General features: G+C 37.8%; 3 protein-coding genes across 3 annotated transcripts; 2 read left to right on the top strand and 1 right to left on the bottom strand.

Annotated features, from left to right (window-relative positions):
* Positions 1-159: 159 nt before the first annotated feature.
* LOC137733458 (E3 ubiquitin-protein ligase KEG) lies at positions 160-13,597 on the bottom strand. The gene is made up of 16 exons (XM_068472609.2): positions 12,671-13,597; positions 10,231-10,593; positions 9,908-10,138; positions 8,896-9,021; positions 8,438-8,774; positions 8,179-8,336; positions 7,512-7,669; positions 5,666-5,787; positions 5,401-5,535; positions 4,914-5,038; positions 4,521-4,625; positions 4,185-4,418; positions 2,907-3,240; positions 2,637-2,825; positions 2,228-2,533; positions 160-1,808 (listed from the first exon to the last, which is right to left on the bottom strand). The coding sequence occupies exons 1-16, from the start codon at positions 13,393-13,395 to the stop codon at positions 591-593; spliced, it is 4,866 nt and encodes a 1,621-aa protein (XP_068328710.1). The 5' UTR covers positions 13,396-13,597; the 3' UTR covers positions 160-590.
* Positions 13,598-17,782: 4,185 nt separating this feature from the next.
* Positions 17,783-20,170, top strand: LOC137735349 (uncharacterized). The gene has a single exon (XM_068474770.2). The coding sequence runs from the start codon at positions 17,957-17,959 to the stop codon at positions 19,142-19,144; it is 1,188 nt and encodes a 395-aa protein (XP_068330871.2). The 5' UTR covers positions 17,783-17,956; the 3' UTR covers positions 19,145-20,170.
* A 485-nt stretch (positions 20,171-20,655) lies between these two features.
* LOC137735527 (transcription termination factor MTERF15, mitochondrial-like) lies at positions 20,656-22,436 on the top strand. Its single transcript, XM_068474955.2, has one exon. It carries the CDS (start codon positions 20,813-20,815, stop codon positions 21,998-22,000), a length of 1,188 nt encoding a protein of 395 aa, XP_068331056.2. The 5' UTR covers positions 20,656-20,812; the 3' UTR covers positions 22,001-22,436.

Here is a 22,436-nt window from a genome sequence, read left to right as displayed (position 1 = left end):
ATTCACAGATGATGTCTTTTCTAACTAATTTAGCTTAAACCCCTTGGCGCTTGCAAATCTCTCATCCAAACGTATACGGTAATGGTTGTACCGTACCTCAAAGTAACACCACTGCCAATTTGTTTACAGGAATAATAATAAAACACCAACCAGAAAAGCTTTCAAGTGAAGGACTAAACAATGTATTAACTAATAAGATTAAGGGTTCAATTTGTACATAGAATACAAAATAACCTTATACATATATATATATATATATATATATACCTCAACAGCTTGTCAACTGCACATCTATGAAACACAAACCAGCAAACTGCCATGTCGTTCTTCGCCTCCCTTGTGTCTCCTATAATTAACAGTAAGGCAAGCCAATTTACCCCCGTTTCCTATCCATCTCTTGTAATCTTCTGTATTAACAGCAAATAAATTGTCCCTTCAGCGCCCATTACAACAAGGGTATAGTTTCCAAGCAGATCCGATTGCATGGTGCAGTAACAATGGCATTCCCACTTGTCTACCCGGTTAAGAGGGTGAAAAACCCTGTAGGCGGAAGAAGCCTGTGAAAAAGAAGCAAAGTTGGATGAGTGGTGTCATGTGCTTTCATCAAGAGAAATATCAGCAGGATCTCCAATCCATGGCCTCCCTTCTCTCCATCGGAACTTAATCCTTAACTTCCCATTTGCGTCAACCCCCACTACCTCTCCTTTGCTTGCATGTGTCTCCATTCCCCAACCCCACCGTGGGATCACCAGCCCTTCTCTAATCCTCACTTTGTCCCCCACTTTAAACGGCCTAACCCGTTCCATTTCCGATGCCTTGCAAAGCCACAACCTCTCTGTGAAGCAAAACGCCACCCAGAGCTCCTCATTTTCCATCCGATGCACAACCCCAACGCTTGTACGATTCACCTCTCCCCACTGGTGGGTTGGAGTTGAAACCGATGTTTTAACCCTAACCCAGTCACCGATGTGAAGCTCCTCTTCTTCCACAAGTTCCACTTCTGATGGATCCAGCATCCAAGCTTTTGAACCAGCTGGAGTGTATATTCTCAGCTTGCCATCAGCATCAATTGTGGATATGGTTCCAAGACTTGCATGGCTGTGGCCTGACCACCCAAATCTTGGCTGCTTGACAGACAGTTTAACCCTAACCTTCTGGCCAACCATGAGCCTGTTCACCCTTTCGAGAGCAGAGGTAGGCCCAACCCATTTTTCTTGCTCCCCACAAAATCCAACGGAAGTGGTTCCATCCCATTTATCTGCATCGTATCCCAATCCTTGCACCACTCCAACACTGCCCGGCCCAATGGATTTCCAAGCACCAGCTTGATCTTTTAATCTCACCCACTCTCCAACTTCAAAAATCTGCTCTATTTCAAGATCAGCAGGATCTCCTCTCCACAATCCTGGCAAACCAGAGAAAGCCACTCTCACTTCCCCATCAGCATGAACGCTAGTTATGACACCTCGAGAATCAAGTTGAGCCCCTCTCCAGCCCCATCTTGGTTCAACGAGTCCAATCCGGAACCTGACATACTGCCCAATTTTAAAGCATGGAACCTTTTCAACATCTGTGTAATGAGTTATCCACCTGCCTTTACGGAAACAACAAGCCAACTCCAGATAACCTGTATCTTGTACACTGTGCACAACAGCTAAACTTTCCTTTCCAATGCTGTTCCAGTCATAACTTGGTCGAGTTCCCAGGCTTGGTTTTGAACGTACCCAGTCACCAACTTCAAATCCGGAGAGTCGTTCCGCATCTCCAGGAGAAACTTTCCACAAGCTCTGTCGGCCAGTGACTTTTGTCTACATAACAAATAAACAAAAAAGTCCTGTTATATTGTTGTTTAATTCTGCATGCACACACAAGCTTATATAGTTGCAGAAGTTGTCATGCACCAGCAGAAAATAAAAAATGTTCTACAATCAATAAACCCACAAAAATGGAAGTGTTTCATTCAGTATAAGGTTTTTTTATTTCTTGTTTCATGTGTCATCAGTTAGAGAGAGAAAGGGACGAGACAGACGGTTAAGTAGACATGAGAGAAGATAGGGGTTAAGAAGACATGAGAGAAGATAAACCTTAACTTAAAGCTAAAAGACAATTAAATTGTTTTTAGTTTTTATTTTAAAAAACTTTATAGGTATTGTTCATCCTCTCTCTTGATCTCTCTCCTCCGCTCATGTAAGATATTGCATATGAGTCTTAAGATAAGAATTCTTACATTCAAAGCTCCATCCATGTCAATCCTAACAATTTTTCCAACAGTTGCTGGACTTTCATTTGACCATCCAAGTCTTGGCTGAGAAATAGATGACGTCACATGAATCTCTTGCCCCACTTCAAAAGGGGGCACCTTCTCCACATCCGTGACAGAACAAGAAAAAGGCTTGCTCCTGAAGCAGAAGGCGACACCCATATCACCATCTTCCTCCAAGCTATGAATTATCCCAACACTGTTCCTTGTGATATCCTCCCATCCGTATTTGGGGGATGGTACAGAAGCTTTGACTCTAACCCAGTCCCCTACCTGCATGGTAGAAACACCAATATGCAGATACAAAGAGGAATAAAAAAACATCCTCTTTTTTTATATATAATAAATATAATAAGAACGACAATTTAGAAATTACCTTAAAATCTTCCACCTTCTCCATGTCAGAAGGATCAGCCTGCCATGGTATGGGTCGATTTGGAATTTCAATTACCAGGAGCCCATCATTCTCTATCTCACTTATTTTTCCAACACTATGGTGTGTCTCACCACCCCATGCATACCTAGGCTCTGCAACAGATCGCTTAACACATACCCTGTCACCAATCTTCAAAATAAACACCGTATTAGCGTGTGAAAAGAATACAGAATAAAATCCGTACAACAAATGTCAACATGTCTCGCTCACCCTGAAAGGGGTTACAGGCTCAACCTCCTCTGGTTCACAATGCCATGGACTTGGAAGATAGCTTAATTCCAGCAACAGACTACTATCTGGTCTTATACAATACACAATACCAATGCTACCAGGTGTAACAGATCCTAATCCGTGCTTTGCAGTTGTAAGAGTGGGGCGAATTCGAACCCAATCCCCAACCTTGAATTCTTCAACTCTCTCCATCTCTGCTGGATCAGCTTTCCACCCTCTGGAGGCTCCGGGAAAGCCAACACGTAGGATACCATCATCATCAACACATAATACAGTACCAATGCTATCACGTGACTGGCCACGCCACCCAAATCTGATAATTAGACAAGGTTTAGTCAACAAATTTATCACTTTGAATAAGGATCACAAGTAGATACCAGAAGGCGTATATAAAAAAGAATTAAATATGACAGGATAAAATTAAAAGTTCCATCACATGCATGTGAAGTTTGATTGTTTATTAACAGGAAAAAGAGATAAAGAGCCACTTATATCCCTAGACAATAATCTGCTTTGTGTAGCCATTTACCCAGTACTGCATGATCCTGTATTTCTGAACCAACCTTATTACAATAATTGAAATAGATTGTCTACGACATTGCTGGTAAACTGATCCAGAAACAACTATATCATTTTCCCCCTCCATATATAATGTTATCATCTTTTACTATGGTTCCCCAAAAGATTAGTGTTCGTTGGATGTCTCTGCACTGTTGTTTTGTATCCTCTTGTATTTAACCCTTTTGGTACTCATATTTAACCGAGTCTATTTCAAAATTGTTATCAGTAATTCTCAGTAGTCTGAGCCCAAAGTACATAATTTGTACACTAATGTCACTTTCATTTTAAATGCTCGAGACAAGATAAAGTGAATCAGATGCCATCACTTTGGAAGACTAATAACTAATAAACTACTCGACCAAAGAAGAAACTAACCAAGCAACAATGCTTGAGCTCTTTACTCAAGTAAGGTTAAACAAAATAAATAACTTCAAGGATGAAATTGTTTAGGTAATGAGTTGGTTAAATAATCTAAAAGTCCTACCAGCTAAACTATAAAGTACTTCAGTCTGTTGTCATTTTGGTACCTAGAAAAAAATAATCCTGAGGATTGAAGTTTAAATCAGTATGAGGGACAGTGACCAATAAAGGTCTAGTCTATTTTTTTGTCTTGTACAGGCTCTGGAGTAGAACCTGTTATTGGGAACATTGTATCAAGCATGACTGGATACATATAGAAACTGTTCAGATTCAAACCTGGGCTCTTTGACATCTGGTTTCAGCTGAACATGCTGTCCCCTGTCCAAGGGAATAACTTTTACAACTTCATTTGCCAAAACACGAGCCTCTCCAGAACAAAATGATACTATCAAATGGTCCTTATCTGGGGCACCTTGCACAAAGCCAACACTTCTATGTTTTGCACCTTGCCATCCATACGTAGGAGTTGTTATACTTCTTTTAAATTTGACCCAGTCTCCCACATCAAATCTAGACGATAGAGAAAACAAGAAATATGGAATCTGTTAGTCGCAAGGGTGTATAAGACATGCAAAAATATCAAAACAGCACAACGATATCATCTCTTCTCACGTTGTAGGAGACAAATGCACTCCCCGATTTACAAGTGCCTCCATAAGATCTTCGGATATCCATTCCCGAGGAAGGGCCTCCAAAAAGTCACGTAAGGTCTTGCCACTGCCATCAAAGTCAAATGCATAAATTGGTCATATAGTATTACCCATGTGCCTTGCCATATTTTTGTCGTTCCAAAAAGTTCTCATTAAATGCAAAAGTAGAAAAGCCCAATAGTCATCAATAAGTCATCCACAACCTGGTAATTGTATAAAGTCATTATTTTTGTTTCTTAGGAAAAAATAGCTGTTAAAGTTAAACCACTTAATAGAAAACAAAGCTGAAAGAAGACAATCTCTTGCAAGTGAAGGTCAAGCCACACAAAAGTGCAATGCATTTATCGGCACTTGCCTGTGATTTCTAGCTTCAACAGCAGCATCAGGATTTCTAAGCATGACAATTAGCCATTCGAGATTCTCACGTATCATTTTTGCTGCATCTGCTGCTATATGGAAAGCATTGTCGCCTTCATCATCCTGATAACAATTAGCAAAACACATTGTACATAAGTAAATAAAAAAAGAAGGCTGCGTGTGCAACACTCTAACAATGGCGTAACTCAAGGACTTGTATAGGAAATATTTGTTATGGCTAAAATCTTGGTAACGTCCAATCAATCATCCATATTGATAACGGATAGCCTGCAAATCCTAACTCGCTCCTCACAAGATTGCCTCCACATAAGCATATATCAAATTGTGTCTTTAGCTGTGTTTAGAAGACTATGCATTCAATATAACATGCGGGCATTATATCACAACTCAGTTCCAACAAATTGAGATACCATGAGAAGATATAACTGACAAAAACATGCAATTTCAAGAGATTGAAGAAAAACCTGCAAATTATAATTTGCTCCAGCAGAGAGAAGCAGTCCAACACATGACTTTGCCCCTCTGGCCAGTGCCACGTGAAGAGGAATTGTATTTTGTACATTCCGAATGTTCACATCAACTCCAGCATCAAGTATAATCTAGCAAGAAAATACAAAGTTTTCCTAAGTGTTGATACTTCATTAATGCACGCACAGAGGATAGATAACCAAAAATCATGAGATGGGGTTTCCATTCTGATATAATGTAGTAGGAAGCTATCCTCCATACCTTCACCAACTCAACTTCATTGGCCATTGAAGCTGTATGCAAAGCTGTCCGTCCATGCTGCAAATCTTGAGCAGTTGGATCTGCTCCAGAAGCTAGCAAAATTTGCACCATTTCTCTTCCTTCTACAACCAGCATCAGGTATAAATATTAAAACTGATAATAACATAAATTTCTTAATAGCTTCAATTAGAACACTTGACGAACACAAATGAAATTAACTTTACTTATCCACTGGTGTGCTTAAAACATAAAACCCAACAAGGAAAGATATACAAAGTGCAAGCAAATAAGATTTCTTGGGTGGGTTGAAATGTAGCAACATAGTTTACATTAATGAACATATTGTTTATGAAAAACCAAAGAGGTCTCGGGATAAAAGTAAATAACAAAGGCACAGAAGCCACTAAAATTGATCTCAAAACACTATGAATATCAGATGATACAAATTATATCAAAAGAGGAGAGGGGGGACAAAGAATGTAATATCCCACATCGCCCAGGGGAGTGATCCTTAAATGTATATTCTCATCCCTACCTAGCACGAGGCCTTTTGGGAGCTCACTGGCTTCGGGTTCTGTAGGAACTCCAAAGTTAAGCAAGTAGTGCGCGAGAGCATTCCCAAGATGGGTGACCCATCGGGAAGTTCTCGTGTGAGTTCCCAAAAACAAAACCGTGAGGGAATGGTAAGCCCAAAGCGGACAATATCGTGCTACGGTAGTGGAGCGGGCCCGGGAAGTGATCCACCCCTGGCCGGGATGTGACAAATTGGTATCAGAGCCTAACCCTGACCGCGTGTGTGCCGACGAGGACGTCGGGCCCCTAAGGGGGGTGGATTGTAATATCCCACATCGCCCAGGGGAGTGATCCTTAAATGTATATTCTCATCCCTACCTAGCACGAGGCCTTTTGGGAGCTCACTAGCTTCGGATTCCGTAGGAACTCCGAAGTTAAAGTGAGAAGGGGGCTAGAGCAATCCCATGATGGGTGACCCACTGGGAAATTGCTCGTGAGTTCCCAAAAACAAAACCGTGAGGGAATGGTAAGCCCAAAGCGGACAATATCGTGCTACGGTAGTGGAGCGGGCCCGGGAAGTGATCTGCCCCGGGCCGGGATGTGACAAAGAAAACTTCAGATAGAAATGACATGGGAAAGAAAGAACACAAGGGAAAATAGCAAACAGAGACAGGTAGACAGAGTTTAATATGACATCTTTTATTTGTTGACAAAATATTTGGGATCCAAAATTTAAGTGTCCACCCTACAAGTCAGCATGGCTGGGTAAAACATTTATTTAAATACAAAAAAGTGCCCGCCCTACAAGTCATCATGGCCAGATAAAACATTAAGCAAGGGAACGGCCTAAAAACAGTTTAGAAGTTCTTAATCTGTATCTAAAGGCCTATTAACTAGATCTCTTAACCATTTTTTTTGACGACGGACTACTAAAGTTATGGAACTTGTAAATATTCATCAACAAGCGTTTCAAGACTTTGGAAGAATGCAATTATGCATATGTAAAAGGAGAAAAATAGGAAAAACTTCAAATTTAAAGAATAGAAGTAATTTTTTTATGACAAAACTACATAAAAATTGTGCATAAAAAGCAAATTGGCATGCGTGAAGCACGTGCCAAGATACTAGTTTCAACATTAAAAAACTGAGTAGGTATTGATTAGTTATATACCCAATATGTCAATTATTGGATGCTATAACCACATCACCCAAAGTCCAAAAAATAATCAATATTCAATTAAAGTGCCTCTAAAACTGGCTGTAAACAAAGAATCACCAAAAAGAATTAGAAGTTCATATCAATGAACCAGACATTCCAAAGATCTAGGATTACCAATTTCATGATCTTTCTTTAGAGAAGCTGCCATACACAATGCAGTGCCAGCTGGACTTGGTATATCAATTGCATCAGCAATCTCTTCTGGTGTTGCAACTTCCACCCACCTTCTAACAACAGCAACATTCCACGTTGCCACACACAAGTGCAATGGTCTATGATACAATAAGAAAGTAACAGGCAAATCAAAAATCAAGTCCAAAAATAAAAGTAGTTTCAATCCACTTGCAATTTGCAAAATCATGCAACTACTCTGATAATTTTACAAGCCTATAAAAATATAAACTACAGAACAAATAAGCTTAAGGAAAAAAGTGACAATTGTCGGGTATATTAAGCATGTAGTTTGAATCACAGGCCAGGAAACGATGGGCCAATGACTCCAAAAGGGCTCAATTAGTAGAATTCACCAACTATACTGCACACTTTGGATACAGTTAAAATAATTTTGACACATCACCAGCAGATAAACCCTGCCTGCCTATAAATTAAGAAAGCTTGACATATTTACTAAATCCTGATTAAGGCTCAGTGGATTGTGCACATAAAAAGAAAAAACAAATATATTGCATAAACACATCGTCAATGAATTTCATTTCCAGATAGCTTGCATGCACGGTGTTCTTACAGGGGAAAAAAGAATGAAAATCAACTGTGTACTTACGTAAACTTTTCTGAATTCAAAACGCACATTGACCTAGAGCCCCCATTTTCCAGAACAACAAGGGCACAATCTGTATATTTCTTTGCAACAGCTCTATGCAGTACAGATTCACCTTCCTCATCCACCGCATTAGGATCCGCTCCAGCCATTAGTAACTCCTGAGGTCATGCAAAGTACATGTTAAGAACTTAAAAGTGCACCTTTCTAGAACGTTATGAAGCAAAAATGAAATATCATTAAATATCCAACTGACACATACACGCATACAATCAGGTTGGCCATGATAGGCACAGACATGAGCAACCGAGGGACCAAAGCCTTCTCGCAACCTAGATCTCACATTAGCACCTCTGTTAATGAGAGCATGAACGCATTCTGGGGATCCAGCTACTAATGCAAAAACTAGTGGAGGATCCCCATCTTTGTCCAAGACATCCACATTCGCCTCTTGATACTCCAAAATAGCATTAACAAGTACTGCACTGCCGCGTCTACAGGCCAAATGGAGAGCAGTTTGGCCATCAACATTTTGAGCTTCTAATAGAGACAATATTGTGCTGTTATCACTCCCTGCTGAAGCCTTTTGAAGAAGATCTCTGGACAACCAAAGAAGTGTGACAAGGAGAATAAGGTAAAAAAATTTGTGTTTTAAAAACAAAAAAAAATATATATATATATATATATAGCTCAAAAAATTCCTCGATAAAGTGCACTAACCTAACACTGCGCACATCCCCTTCAGACACAAGTCTATGCAGAAGAGTGGGGTTACCCTGAAGAACTTCTGATTCAGATACAGGAGATGGTTCCGTCACATTTGATCCAGAGCATTTAGCTAAAACACTGTTCAAACACTGAAGATATAAGTAACTTTCCCTTTTGATGTAAATCTAATGAAATTGGCTAAAACACAGTGAGCTACGACATTTTTTCTGCCCTCGAAGATTCATCAGATACCTCAAGTTATTAAAAATATAAATTGTATACACATTTACATATAAGAACCCATCCCTTTTCAGCCCTAATCATAAATGTGGTCAAATTATCCAAACAGTTCATTTTCTAGGACCTCCTGAAGGATCATCCTTACAGAACCTCAAAAGTTGAAAATCGTTTAGTCTTCTAATTAGCACAACAAATAGACGAACACAATGTTTCCAATAAACAACGAGGTGTTCATGATGATAATCCAATGGTAAAACAAGTTCCGATTTTGCTGATTTACATACCTCAAGTTATTAAAAATATAAATTGTATACACATTTACATATAAGAACCCATCCCTTTTCAGCCCTAATCATAAATGTGGTCAAATTATCCAAACAGTTCATTTTCTAGGACCTCCTGAAGGATCATCCTTACAGAACCTCAAAAGTTGAAAATCATTTAGTCTTCTAATTAGCACAACAAATAGACGAACACAATGTTTCCAATATACAACGAGGTGTTCATGATGATAATCCAATGGTAAAACAAGTTCCGATTTTGCTGATTTTTTGCAGGGATAGTTTACTGTTCAGATCACTGAACCACATTGTGAGCAGCCCCAACAATGGGATCCCGTTTTAGCATTCAACAAAATAGATCATCTTAAAGGAGGTTGTTTATATATAAATATATATATATATTTGTGTGTCTCATCCAACGATATCAGCTAGGATTAAGTCAAGATGCCACAAACAAAAATACCAGAAACTTCAAGGGCACAATCAGAACTTTGAATTCTTACTTATCAGGACTTGCAGGAGGGCTGCGTGGTATCTCCTGCAAATGGCGAAGAAAAGTGGCTAGCATTGAATTAAAAGATGGTCTTTTTGATGCCTTGAACTGCAGGCACTCGCCAATCATTTTCCACAATTCTCTAGGTATTCCAACACCTACTACACTTGCATATTGTGGAGGTAGTTTCCGAGTCTTGATTACAGCCCGATAAATTTCCTCAGTGCTTAAACCAGCCCATCTGCACAATGAATTTCAACTTGTACTAAAACTCATTTCACAAAGGGAAAACAAATGAGAACTTTCAAATATACAGTATGCTGCTCCACATACGGAATGGAACCAGTGCACATTTCTACCAATGTACAACCAAAACTCCATGCATCTGACTCTGCAGAAATACCGATAGCATCCTCCCAAAATGGATTCAGTAACTTCTTCACTGGTTCCCATGCCTCTGGAGCTGCATAGTGGGGGCTGAGCATCGTACACTCCATACAAGAATGGATCCTTGAGGTGTCACACTCCAATCGAGCTTTCCGGCAGGAAGGCTTCTTCAGAATTGCAGCAACTCCATAATCAGAAACTACCGCGTGACCACTTTCATCCAAAAGAAGATTGGACGGTTTTAGATTCATACAAACAACACCTGCTGCATGAAGTTCAGCCACTCCTCGTGCAATGTCAGCCCCGTATCTACAAATGGCAAGCACTCAAAACGTCAAGACAAGATTTAATGCCAGCTAGTAGTTACTAATATAAGATATTATAAACTATTAAACTTACACATTGGTTAGCTTGGACTGGTTAACCTCTAGCTCAATTAGAACTTAAGCCTCAAATTAAATGACTCCAATATGTGTAGAATATATAAGTAAAATCATATACCTGACAATAATAATTTTCTATTTATTAACTTCCAAAACATTTCAAATAAAGACAGGAGATGCGAAGCAAACCCCTCACTCTCTTTGGAAGCTGGTTGCATGGACAACAGAATAGACGTTTTGTATTTTTCGGTGAAGACACAATTTTTCTATATTTGTTCTCATAGTCTAAAGCTCAGCATTCAGATTCAAACGTGCATTTAGAAAATCAGAATGATATTCCAGATCACTTTTATTGTGTTAGTATTTCCTACTCCTACCTCATAGATACAGAATTAAAGAAAGCTTCACTGTTTAGGAAAGAAAAACAATTCTACAAGAATCAGTTTAAGCTTCCCGTATATGAGACGGAAGATATTTCAGAACAAATGAGATATTCATTCAATATTTCCAAGTTTAAAATTCTTTTTTTCTTTCTGATTCCTCGTTGCTAATCAACGTAAATAAAACATTTGCATCAGTTACCAAACATTTGTAGCACGAATGGTGTTAAAGGAGGACAGGGTAACTACAATTAACACTTGATCTTGTAAAACAATGCATTTATTATGTTGATTATTTAGTTCTATGGAAGGGAAAATTAACAAGGAAAATCATTTTTGTTAAAGTCTCTTTTTTTACTTAATAAATTGATACAGCTGTTCACAATTTCGCAATTAATTGGGCAGATTTATTTCCAGCTAATGACTAGAACAGTAAAGTTAATACAAATTTAACAATATTAAGAGTGATATGGTTAAATCTGACAACTAATTTCAATGGATTTAGAGAATTTATAGGAGTATCAAATGAAAGGTTATGAATAAGCTTGATTTCCAGGTCGGAAAATTCTTGTTATGTCTCATTCAACCAACAATCCGGACTTTTCGCATTTATACCTGTTCCGTCATGTCCATTCATTACTCTCAAGTCACATAAACAAACCCGCAAATCAACATCAACCCTTTGTGAGCAAATCAACATTCTTTTAACATTTCTAATTCCCCTTTTCAGGGTAAAAAAATGAGGTATATAGTGGAATAGAAAGTACGTTTGGCTAAGTAAGAAAGGTCAAGAATTGTCCTCCTTGAAAGCTTTTTAGTGAGGACAACATTTATGGGAATGGAAGCCATCACAATTTGGTGATTGCAATATAACTTGTATCCTAAGTTAGCACTGAATGAAAAGGGTGATATTTGTAGTGTTAGGGTCTCACATGGGATTATGCTATATCAAACTCAACAGAATACCATCCCACTTGCATAGTAAGACATTGAGACAAGAATGCATTGGCGGAGACACATACAAGTCTACCTTGGGCTGCAGCCTAGTTAGCCTTTAGGCGACTGAAAAAAGAAATCCGCCTATAATTTTGCTTATATTGAGTGTTTGTCTATCAAATAATACCTAGTAAACAACCCAAACTAAAACTAATAGCACTAAACTCACATAAATTTAGTCTCTAGCCTCTTAAGAGTATACGCCCAATCCTAAAAGAAACAAAAAATAGCTAGCCCACCCAATTGAAAATTCTTGACTCCGCTCTTGCGGGTAGGACTGCTTTTATGCTCATTTGTTAAAAAATGCATCCACTCAAGAAAATGTAAGTTGAATTAGTTCCATATTCTGCTTATTCAGACTGTCAACAAATTCATAATCCATGACTGAATGAATCATAAAGCACATAACTTCACCCACTAAATCGACATCCACGAGAATTTCTTACACTCGCAAAACAACCTTTATGAACTAACAATCCAGAACTACCACACCAACTAAGAAATTAGATTACTTTCCACACCACGCGAGCAGTGACACATACAAATCAATCAGAAAATACGCAAATTATAAAATATACAGAACCTTTCGAAGAAAAAAAAAAATGAAAAGATTTGAAACCACAGAACCTTAGAATTTGCTCCAAAGTAAGCCTGCCCTCATTGCGCTGCATCTCGGACTGAACCGATCCATAACACTTATCCATAACAAGACACAAGGTGCCTTCACTCTTAATAGCCCCATGAAATGTGCACACATTCCTACACCACATCGATGCCCGCCGCAAATTATCCAGCTGCCCCATCACCCAATCCATACTCGTCTCCTCCGCTACCACCACTTTCTTCACCGCAACCCGGTGGCGGCACCTCCCTCCTCCACCTCCGATGACGGCAGTCCACATTTGAACCCCAGTGTGCCTCCCCTCCCCTATCCGCCGCACCAACTTCAAGTCAGGGTGCACCGCCAGCTCGATCACCGGCCCGCACCCGCCCGAGATCGACGTGTGGGACCCACGAGCACACCTTCGGTCCCCATCCTCATCCTCATCATCGTCCCCATCCTCGTCGTCCGTGTAATCGCAATCCAAATTGGCGGCGGCAGCAGACGAGACAGCATTGGAGCTGGAGTGAATCAGGGCGAGCACGGCGAAGTTCTTCCTCAGCGCCTGGACGGAGTTCCCGACGACGGAGACGTGGCGACAGCGCGGGCAGACGAGGGTAGTATCGGGACAGGAAGAGAACATTTTGGACAAGCAGTCCTTGCAGAAGCCATGGCCGCACTGAAGCAAAAGCGGAACTCTTTCCTCCTCGTCGTAGCGGGTCTGGCAGACGGAGCAGCACGGCACCTTCATCGGACTCCGGCTGCTTCGCTGAAGTGAATCGATTGGAATCGGGGTGGGTTTCGGGTTCTCGGAGCTCCGGGAGAGCTCAAAAGGTCGGGTCGGTAGTGGGAAAGGGCAGATCCATAAATGAATAGGGGAGAGAAAATGGAGATTTGAGAGCAATGAATGATCAGTTGGGTGTTGGGCTATAACAAAGAATGAAATCTACACCAACAAAGAAAAAAGGGTTTTAGTCTTTTTAGAGAGAGAATCTAGAGAGAGAAAGGAAGAAAAAGAAGGAGAGAGAAACTAGAGAGAGAACCTAGAGAGATAAAGAGACAGAGAGAGAGAGAGAGAGAGGGGGCTTTAACTTAAGAGAGATAAAGAGAGGAGCTTGTTTCTTGTCTTGTGACTTGCGAGATGCAACGGGTTTTTTTTTTTTTTTTTTTTAATTTTATTTTTATTTATTTATTTTTATTATTATTATTTTATGATTTTGTCTCGCTTTCTGTGAGGAGTAAAAGGAAGCTCTTCACTGAGTCCTCAAACCAGCTTCTTCCGCCACAAAATGAAACTACATTATTGTTTTCTTTCGATTTTCTTCTTGGATTTTTTAGTACGTTTCGGAGTATTTGACGTCATAAAATATTCAAAAAATGTTATTTTTGTTGTCCAATCATGCTACATCTCTTTAATAGAAATTTGATTCGTATACGTTGACGTTGACGGGTTCTATTTTCATTCAAAATATAGTACAATTAGATAGTAAGTCTAAAATATTTAGTCATTAGATTTTTGATAGAAAATTAATAATAAGTATTTAATTTAAAATACATCGACGTATTGATCAAGATCTTCTTTCCTTTTCCAAAGTTGATCAAGATCTCATAGCCATAAATTTGAATATATATGGGATCGTTTAGATGTGCTTTTGAAATGATTAAAAACGCTTTTAGAGGAAATCATTTTAGGTTCTAAAAGCACTTAAAGTGTTTTCTACAAGAAACACTAGTTATATGATTCTTTTATAAAGCACTTTAAATGTTTTTCCAAAAAAATTTAAGATAGCACAATTTGAACTTTTTAGCTTTGTCACAATTTAAGATAAAATCTAACTTTTTCACAATTTAAGATAAAATCTAACTTTGTCACAATTTGAACTTTTTAGCTTGAAGGGTTCACAAAAAAATTTAAGATAGCACATCCAAAAATCAACTTAAGAAAAGCTAACAACAAAAAAATCATCGCTTAATCAAATTACAACATAAATAAATATATATAGTCTCATATAGAGCTTGAAAGATATAGCATCTCATGAGAGATTCTTTTATAAAGCCTAAAAGATTCATCAGAGCTCTAAAATGGATTATATCCACCACTTTTTCAGCTCTATATAGAGCCCCTCACTGAAGATGCTCTTAGTCAAAGTTTAAAGAAAAATAAAATGTTTTTTAAATTTATAAAAATACTTTCAAACAAACCAATAGTACGTTTAGGAGAACAAAAATAAGAATAGAGCAAAATGGTGTGAAACGGTTGCAAGTGTTCTTTTTATTTTTTATTGATGTTATTCACACATCATTTTGTACTTTTTATACATTCAATGTAAATTTCTGTTTATTAATTATTTTTAACTTATTCAATTTGATAGTCAAAAATTAAAAGAAGTATGTAAAAAATAAAAAAGAATACATACATAGCTCCATGCTGTTTTCTTTTTGTTGGTCACAGATGGCGTGCAAGTTGCAATAGTGCATGGTCTATTTTTGGCAAAGGCGTAAGGGATGGTTTTTACTCCTAAAACCCTAAACCGACCGTGTGGACTAGTGATGTTACGTATCGATCGTGACTGCAATTAAATTGCTGTGATGAAATTAATTTTTATACATATGTTTTTTTTTTTTTTTTTGAAAACTTGATTGTACGAGAAAAATTTTATTGATAACGAAAAAAAATATTATATTAAATCAGGATACATAAATATTACTTCTCATAAAACAGAGACAATAAAAAATAATACACGAAAAAGAAATGGGACATAAATCATAGCCTTCTAAAAACAAAAACAAGAATGATACAAAAAAAAGAGGGGCACATGAAACCTAAAACCCCTTTAAAATCAAACCTAAAGATCTAAACTTGCAAAAAAAGCTAAGTAACACCACAAAGTCACGGAAAAAAAAAAAAAAAAGTGTGACAAACTTGGATACTAAGATGCTTAATTCGAAAACAATGTAGCACGAGTACCCAACGGAGGAGAATCATGCAAGTTAAAATTGAAGAAGATAAGCTTATGCCAGCGAAATTTATCCATACATTATTTTTTTATTTTTTACATACATTTCTTAATTTTTAACTATCAAATTAAATTAAATAAAAAATATCAACGAACAAAAGTTAACGAAAATGTATAAAAAATAAAAAGAAGTGTTAGAATATTATCTACCATTTATCGGAGAAGGGGTGGCAACTTAAGGAAGTAGCCCTTGTTTTATCAAAAAAGCAGTGCAGTGCTTGTGGCCACTGTTTGGGTTCTTTTGGTAAAAAATGATTGAGCTGATTTTGTACTAGAGCCGTTTGGCTACTGTAGCATGAATTCCACTCGGTGCTGCAGTACAACAACGAAACTACCTATAAAATATTACACATCGTATTTAAGATTTAAACAATCACACTCTTAATGAAATTACGATTAAAACACTTATTCTTGAGTATTGACAGAGTGTACATATAAATGACGTATCATGTCATCATGTGATGATGTTGCAAATAGTTGATAAGTACAAAAAGAATCCTTATAAAAACAATTAAGGTTCAAATCAGTCCACAACAATTAATACAGTTTAGGTGCTGGAGTTGGGTGACATTCACTATTTATAGAGCTAATTTTATTTTTTAGCAGACAAATATGTGAGTTTGAATTCAAAGATTTTATTTTTTTTGTCAAACTATAAATTTATTAGATTATATGTTAAATTAAAGAATCAACGAAATTCAAATCTTTGCTGTGATGTAAGGGCAACATTCCTCATTTGAATTCTAAGATTAGATTTGGTCTTAGACTACAATACGTGCGGCTAAAACCCAAAATTTAGAATTTAGCAAAGAGAAATTTTATTTGAACCCAATTATCTTATCTTTACACCCAACTAAAAAAATTTGTCTACCAAACTTCAAAATCCACCCTTAAATAAATAAAAAAGAAGAAACAATTTTATAAACCCAAATGCAAACAACAAAAATTTCTCTCTCTACACACATTTTATTTAAGGGGCTTTTAGATCCAGGTCCAAAAACATAGATAGTTTTTAGGAGTGAGTCCAATTACCTAATTATATGTATTTATTTTTTTTAATGCTCATTTTATATTTTCTAAAAATATTAAAACTCATAAAATCTTCTAATATTATGCATTTTCAACCCCACAAAATATAATTAATATCTTATAACAAAAAAAAATATATATATCTTATAACATAATATATATATATATATATTGACATAAATCTATCTGCAAATCATTATATCCTAACTCAAGTAACAAATATATGAATGTATATCATACCTATAAGTAAGATATGAAACCTAACTAAAAGGTAGAAAAAACATAATATATCTACAAGCAAAACACATGAATCTTACTTGATTATAAAAAAGAATCTGTCATATAGGTAGATAAATATAATTAACATGTTATATAGGTTGATTATATAAATAAAAAATAAAATATATAAATGGGGTTTAAACGGGATAAAGAACAAGAAAGAACAAACAAAAAAAATAATCAAAGAGATAATTAGGAAGAAATTTGATTTTTATAATAAATCATATCATTGAAGAGATAATTATTGATAATAAAATAATAAGATTTAAAGAATTGGAATTATTTTAATAAATTGGACTATTCCTACTATTGGCTCAAAAAATTGAACCTAATCTAGTGAACCTAACTTAACGCCGTCGACAACAACCATCCCCTTATACTCCTTTTTTTTTCTATTGTTATTATATGATGAAGAAAGTACCTTCTTTTTTTTTTCTTGTTAAAAGTTTCTATCGTTTTCAATTTGGTTTAATGTTCAAATGGGTGTTGGAGTGAAAATGCACAGAAGCCTTGTGGCTGTGTAGGTTTGACTGTTTTTTTTTTTTCTTTCACTAAAATTCAATGTGTATAACTTATCAAAATTAAGAGAAAGCAAAGATGTAAGCCAGAAATTCAAAAGAGAATAAGAGACGTATGAAGAATAGTAAAGAGGGATCGTGGTTGTTGACAATGTTAGAGAAGAGTTGCCGTCCTTAGAGTTGGGTTCACTGGATTAAATAAAAAGGGTGTAGGGATATTATTGTTCTTTGTATTTTAGGGGTATAAAAGTAATTTTTCATTTTTATTTATACAATGACATATTTGGAAGTTTGGTAGACAAATTTATTTAGCTGGGTATGGAGATAAGAAAGTTGGGTTGAAATAAAATTTCCTTTAGCAAACAAATGCTCTCCCAACCCAAGCCCAAAAGTTGCCAATAAATTTCTACAGGCCCCCCGAAGTTTTGGATTTTCCACCTGAAATTGATCAGTGCCGGCGCCGTCTAACATGGCAGCGCTCTTCAACCTGAAGGCCGGCAGATTGGGGTTTTCACTATTTTCCAAAACTACAAGATTTGTTGTTGGAGATGTAAAACCTTCACATTTTACTCTTCAAAACCAGATACTTTGCAGACGTTTCACCTCGGAAATCTCAGAAAACCACCACGATTTCAGAGTCAATTACCTCATTAATTCATGTGGGTTGTCTCCACAAGGTGCAATTTCAGCTTCTAAGCGGGTCAAGTTGCGATCCCCCGAAAGAGCAGACTCCGTTCTGTCCTTTCTCAGAAGCCATGGAGTCTCTGCAACCCAAATCTCCAAGATTGTCAGGTCGTGCCCAGGACTTCTCAATTGGAATCCGGAGAAAACCCTTTTGCCAAAGCTTGAATTTTTCATTTCTCTTGGAGTTTCAAGGGAGGACCTTGCAAAAACTCTGGCATATGAAACGCATATTTTGGCCACAAGCTTGGAGAAACGGATTCTACCAACTTGCCAGTTCCTTAGGAACCTGCTCTCTGAGAAGAACTTCGTTGTTTTATTGAAGAACGGCGGCCTGCGGATTTTCTCGGAAGGCCATTCGAAGAATGTGGCGCCAAATATTGAGATTTTGAGAGAATTCGGTATGCCCCAATCATGTATTTCTTTGTTGCTGGCTTATTTTCCTAGATCTTTAACACAAAAGCCTGAGAATTTTGCTAAAGTTGTGGATGAGGTTAAGCAAATGGGATTTGATATGGAAAAATCAAGATCTGTTGCAGCAATAAAAGCATTATCTAGTGGTAATAGTAAGTCCATATGGAGTCGTAATTGTGAAGCTTATAAGAGGTGGGGTTGGTCAGAGGATGATGTTCTCTCTACTTTCAAGCGGTTCCCGCCTTGTATGACTAAGTCGGAGAAGAAAATAATGCAGGTTATGGATTTTTTAGTGAACAAGATGGGATGGCCGCAAAGATCAATTGTCAAATGTCCGACTATTGTGAGTTTCAGTTTGGAGAAGAGAATTATCCCGAGGTGTTCGGTTGTTAAGGTTTTGTTGTTGAAAGGATTGATAAAGGAAATCGAAAATGTGAGTTTGTATTATGTGATGAACCCTACAGAGAAAGGCTTCTTGCAGAGGTTTGTGGTCAGATATATAGATGAAGTACCTGCATTACTGAGTGTGTATCGGGGGCAAGTTGAAATCCAGGATGTATGACATTGGCTGGTCAGGAGAGGTGAAAGCCAACTTTTCGATATTGGTTTACTTATGCTCAGTTGTTAGTCACGATCAAAGAGAAATAACATTTGTTCATCTTCTACTCTACTGACTAGTTGGTTTAGTTATATATACTATCTGATCCAAAAAGGTTGACCTGCAGTCCGAGTTGCGTCGTGGTTCTTGAATTTGGTTGGTCTTCAAAATGGGTTTTGATAGAAAGTAAACCTTAACTTGCTTCTTATGGGATTCAGTTTAGTCTGTAGTTTAGTTTAGCTAGCCTTTTTTCAGTGGCTGCGACCTAGATAAGTATCATTGTGTCGTTGTGAATCACTTTCGCTGTTTTTTTAGCACTTGCCTTAGCAAAAAAAATTACATCCGTTTTGGCTGTAAATTCGGTTCTTGAGGGACTAGAGATCCTAGGGATTTGTAATCAAGTCATTTTGCGTGGGAAGGATAGAACACTATGGAAGCTCATTACTTATGTCACGGACAATGTGATGCTGGATTCGTTATATTTGCATCAGTTTATTCATGCTGTGAAGTCATACTTTCTCTACAACGAGTGCACATCCCAGTTCACCTAATTTATGGCCGTGTATGTTGGTCTTAGATGGAGACTGAACCACATAAATTCTGTTGTGCTTGGGTGCTTGATGTCTATTGCTTGGTATCCTTTGTCTTCCTTGTTTGCAATCAACAACTTGGTACTCAAAGTTATAATCTCTTCCACAATTTTTCTGGCGCAATTCTTCAAAGGTAATCGAAAACCCGAAATAGCCACAAAGCAAGCTCAAATTGTTCAATGAAACTTTCTTCTTCTTCTTTTATATTTATAATTTGTATTATTCGTGGTAAGTTGATCTGTGTCGCATTCTAATTCTTCAAGGGTAATTCGTATCTGTTGTTGCCTTCGTCAGAAAATGTGACACTCCTCTGATTCAGAACTTACAATACAAGGAAGTCAGTCTTTCTATAGACTCCTCCTTTTGGGCCTGTTTCATTGTAATTTCGTTACGTTGTGCAGGACCTTTTTTTGGTTATTTTTACCTTGTGCTTGCTTCAGTTTTTTGCCCATGCGCACACGAATTGTGTGCATGGGCAGCGCATGACTCGAAGAAGATTTACGTGGGCGGCATTTGGATATCCATGCCATGGTAACGACGTTGATACTCAATAGAAATTTCTTGCTACGAGCCAATACATGGCATCAATATGTTAATATAACGTTGTTAAGATGACATTAATATTTAATTATTATATCGTCATCTACGTCGCTTTCTCGGGTTATGTGCAGGATACCATGTTACATGGTACGAATACACAATCACATGACATCCTGTGTAGCAAAAATAAGAATATATAAATAAAAATTTACACATATTTATTTTATTGATACAAGGCGCTACCGTACCGGTTCACCATATAAGTCCTCAATGCGAAGCCCATATAAAGTTCGTAATTTTGTTTTTGTCAAAGCCTAATGTATCCCATACCTCGAAGAATTGCACTAATTCCCAATTAAGCTTGAAAAGGCTAAAGAAAAAAAAAAAACGTGGAAGTGAGGGCGAGAGCCTCTCCCAAGAGAAATGCTAAAACCCTCTGAACGGAAGCGCCGCCGAGGTTTTGGACTTTCCACTTGAAATTGGACATCGCCGGGAATCTAACATGGTAAGCCTCTTCAACTTGGAGGCCGCCAGATTGGGTTATTCTCTATTTCCCAAAACTAAAAGATTTGTTGTTGGGGTTGGGGATCTGAAACCCTCGGATTTTGATTTTTCTCTTCATAGTCTGATACTCTGCAGACACTTGGTCTCAGAAATCTCACAAACCCACCACGATTTCACAGTCAATTACCTCATAAACTCTTGTGGGTTGTCTCCGGAAGGTGCAATTGCAGCATCCAAGCGGGTCAAGTTGCGATCCCCGGAAAGAGCAGACTCTGTTCTGTCCTTTCTCAGAAGCCATGAATTCTCTGCAACCCAGATCTCCAAGCTCATCAGGTCACGTCCGCAACTCCTCATGGGCTATCCGGAAAAAACCCTTTTGCCAAAGCTTGAGTTTTTCATATCTGTAGGAATTTCAAGGGAGGAGCTTGCAAAAACTTTTGCTTCCGTTCCTGCTCTTTTGGATGTGAGCTTGCAGAAACGGATAAAACCCACTTGCCTTTTCCTTGGTAATCTGCTTTCTGGGAAAAATTTTGTTGCTTTTTTGAAGAACGGCTCGCGGATTTTTTTGGAAGGCCATTCGAAGAATCTGGCGCCGAATATTGGGATTTTGAGAGAACTAGGTGTGCCCCAATCATCTATTTCTCTGTTGCTAGCTCATTTTCCTAGCTCTCTTATACGAAATCCTGAGAATTTCGGCAAAGTTGTGGATGAGGTTAAGCAAATGGGCTTTAATCTGGAAAAATCAACGTCTGTCATGGCAATAAAAGCTTTGTGTAGTAAGTCCGTATGGAATCATAATTGTGAATCTTATAAGAGGTGGGGTTGGTCAGAGGACGACGTTCTCTCTGCTTTCAAGCGGTTCCCACATTGTATGACCAAGTCGGAGAAGAAAATAATGCAGGTAATGGAATTTCTAGTGAACAAAATGGGATGGCCGGCACGAGTTATTGCCAAATACCCAGCCATTGTGAGTCTCAGTTTGGAGGAGCGAATAATCCCAAGGTGCTCGGTTGTTAAAGTTTTGATGTTGAAAGGATTGATAAAGGAAGTTGAAAATGTGAGTTTGTATTCCGTAATGCTCCCTGCAGAGAAATTCTTCTTGGCGAAGTTTGTAACCGGATATATAGATGAAGTACCTCAGTTGATGAGAGTGTATCAAGGAAAAGTTAAAGTTGAGGATGTATGATGTTCGTAGCTCCCTTGATGTAGTATCGTAGATGCAGCACTGCTCATTGACATTGGTAGCGGCTAGCTTTTGGCTCTGTATATTTTTCTAGAGATGAACTCAATTGGTAGTCATGGATGGAGAAAGATGAACTTCATTTTTTCGTCTTCCCGTTTCACTGTCTAGCTGTTTTTGTTATACGGATACTCTCTTATTTGAAATTAACTTGAGATTTGACCTGCTCTGCTCTCTGTGATTGTGGTGCATTCAACTATATGATCAATGGTCCTTGACCTTGTTCATCTTGGAATTCCTTTGGGTAGAATGTACACATAGGTTGCTTCTTTGGTTTCAATTTAATCTACTATCGATACGAAGGAATGACAACACTTTTGTCTGATATATCAAATTTTAAGATGTGTAAGATATCAATGTCTGATATATCAACTTTTGTCTG

Source organism: Pyrus communis, chromosome 7 (genome assembly GCF_041283825.1).
Source record: "Pyrus communis isolate YQ-2024b chromosome 7, ASM4128382v1, whole genome shotgun sequence".
Classification (NCBI taxonomy): domain Eukaryota; kingdom Viridiplantae; phylum Streptophyta; class Magnoliopsida; order Rosales; family Rosaceae; genus Pyrus; species Pyrus communis.
This window is presented reverse-complemented; position numbering and strand designations above follow the sequence as displayed.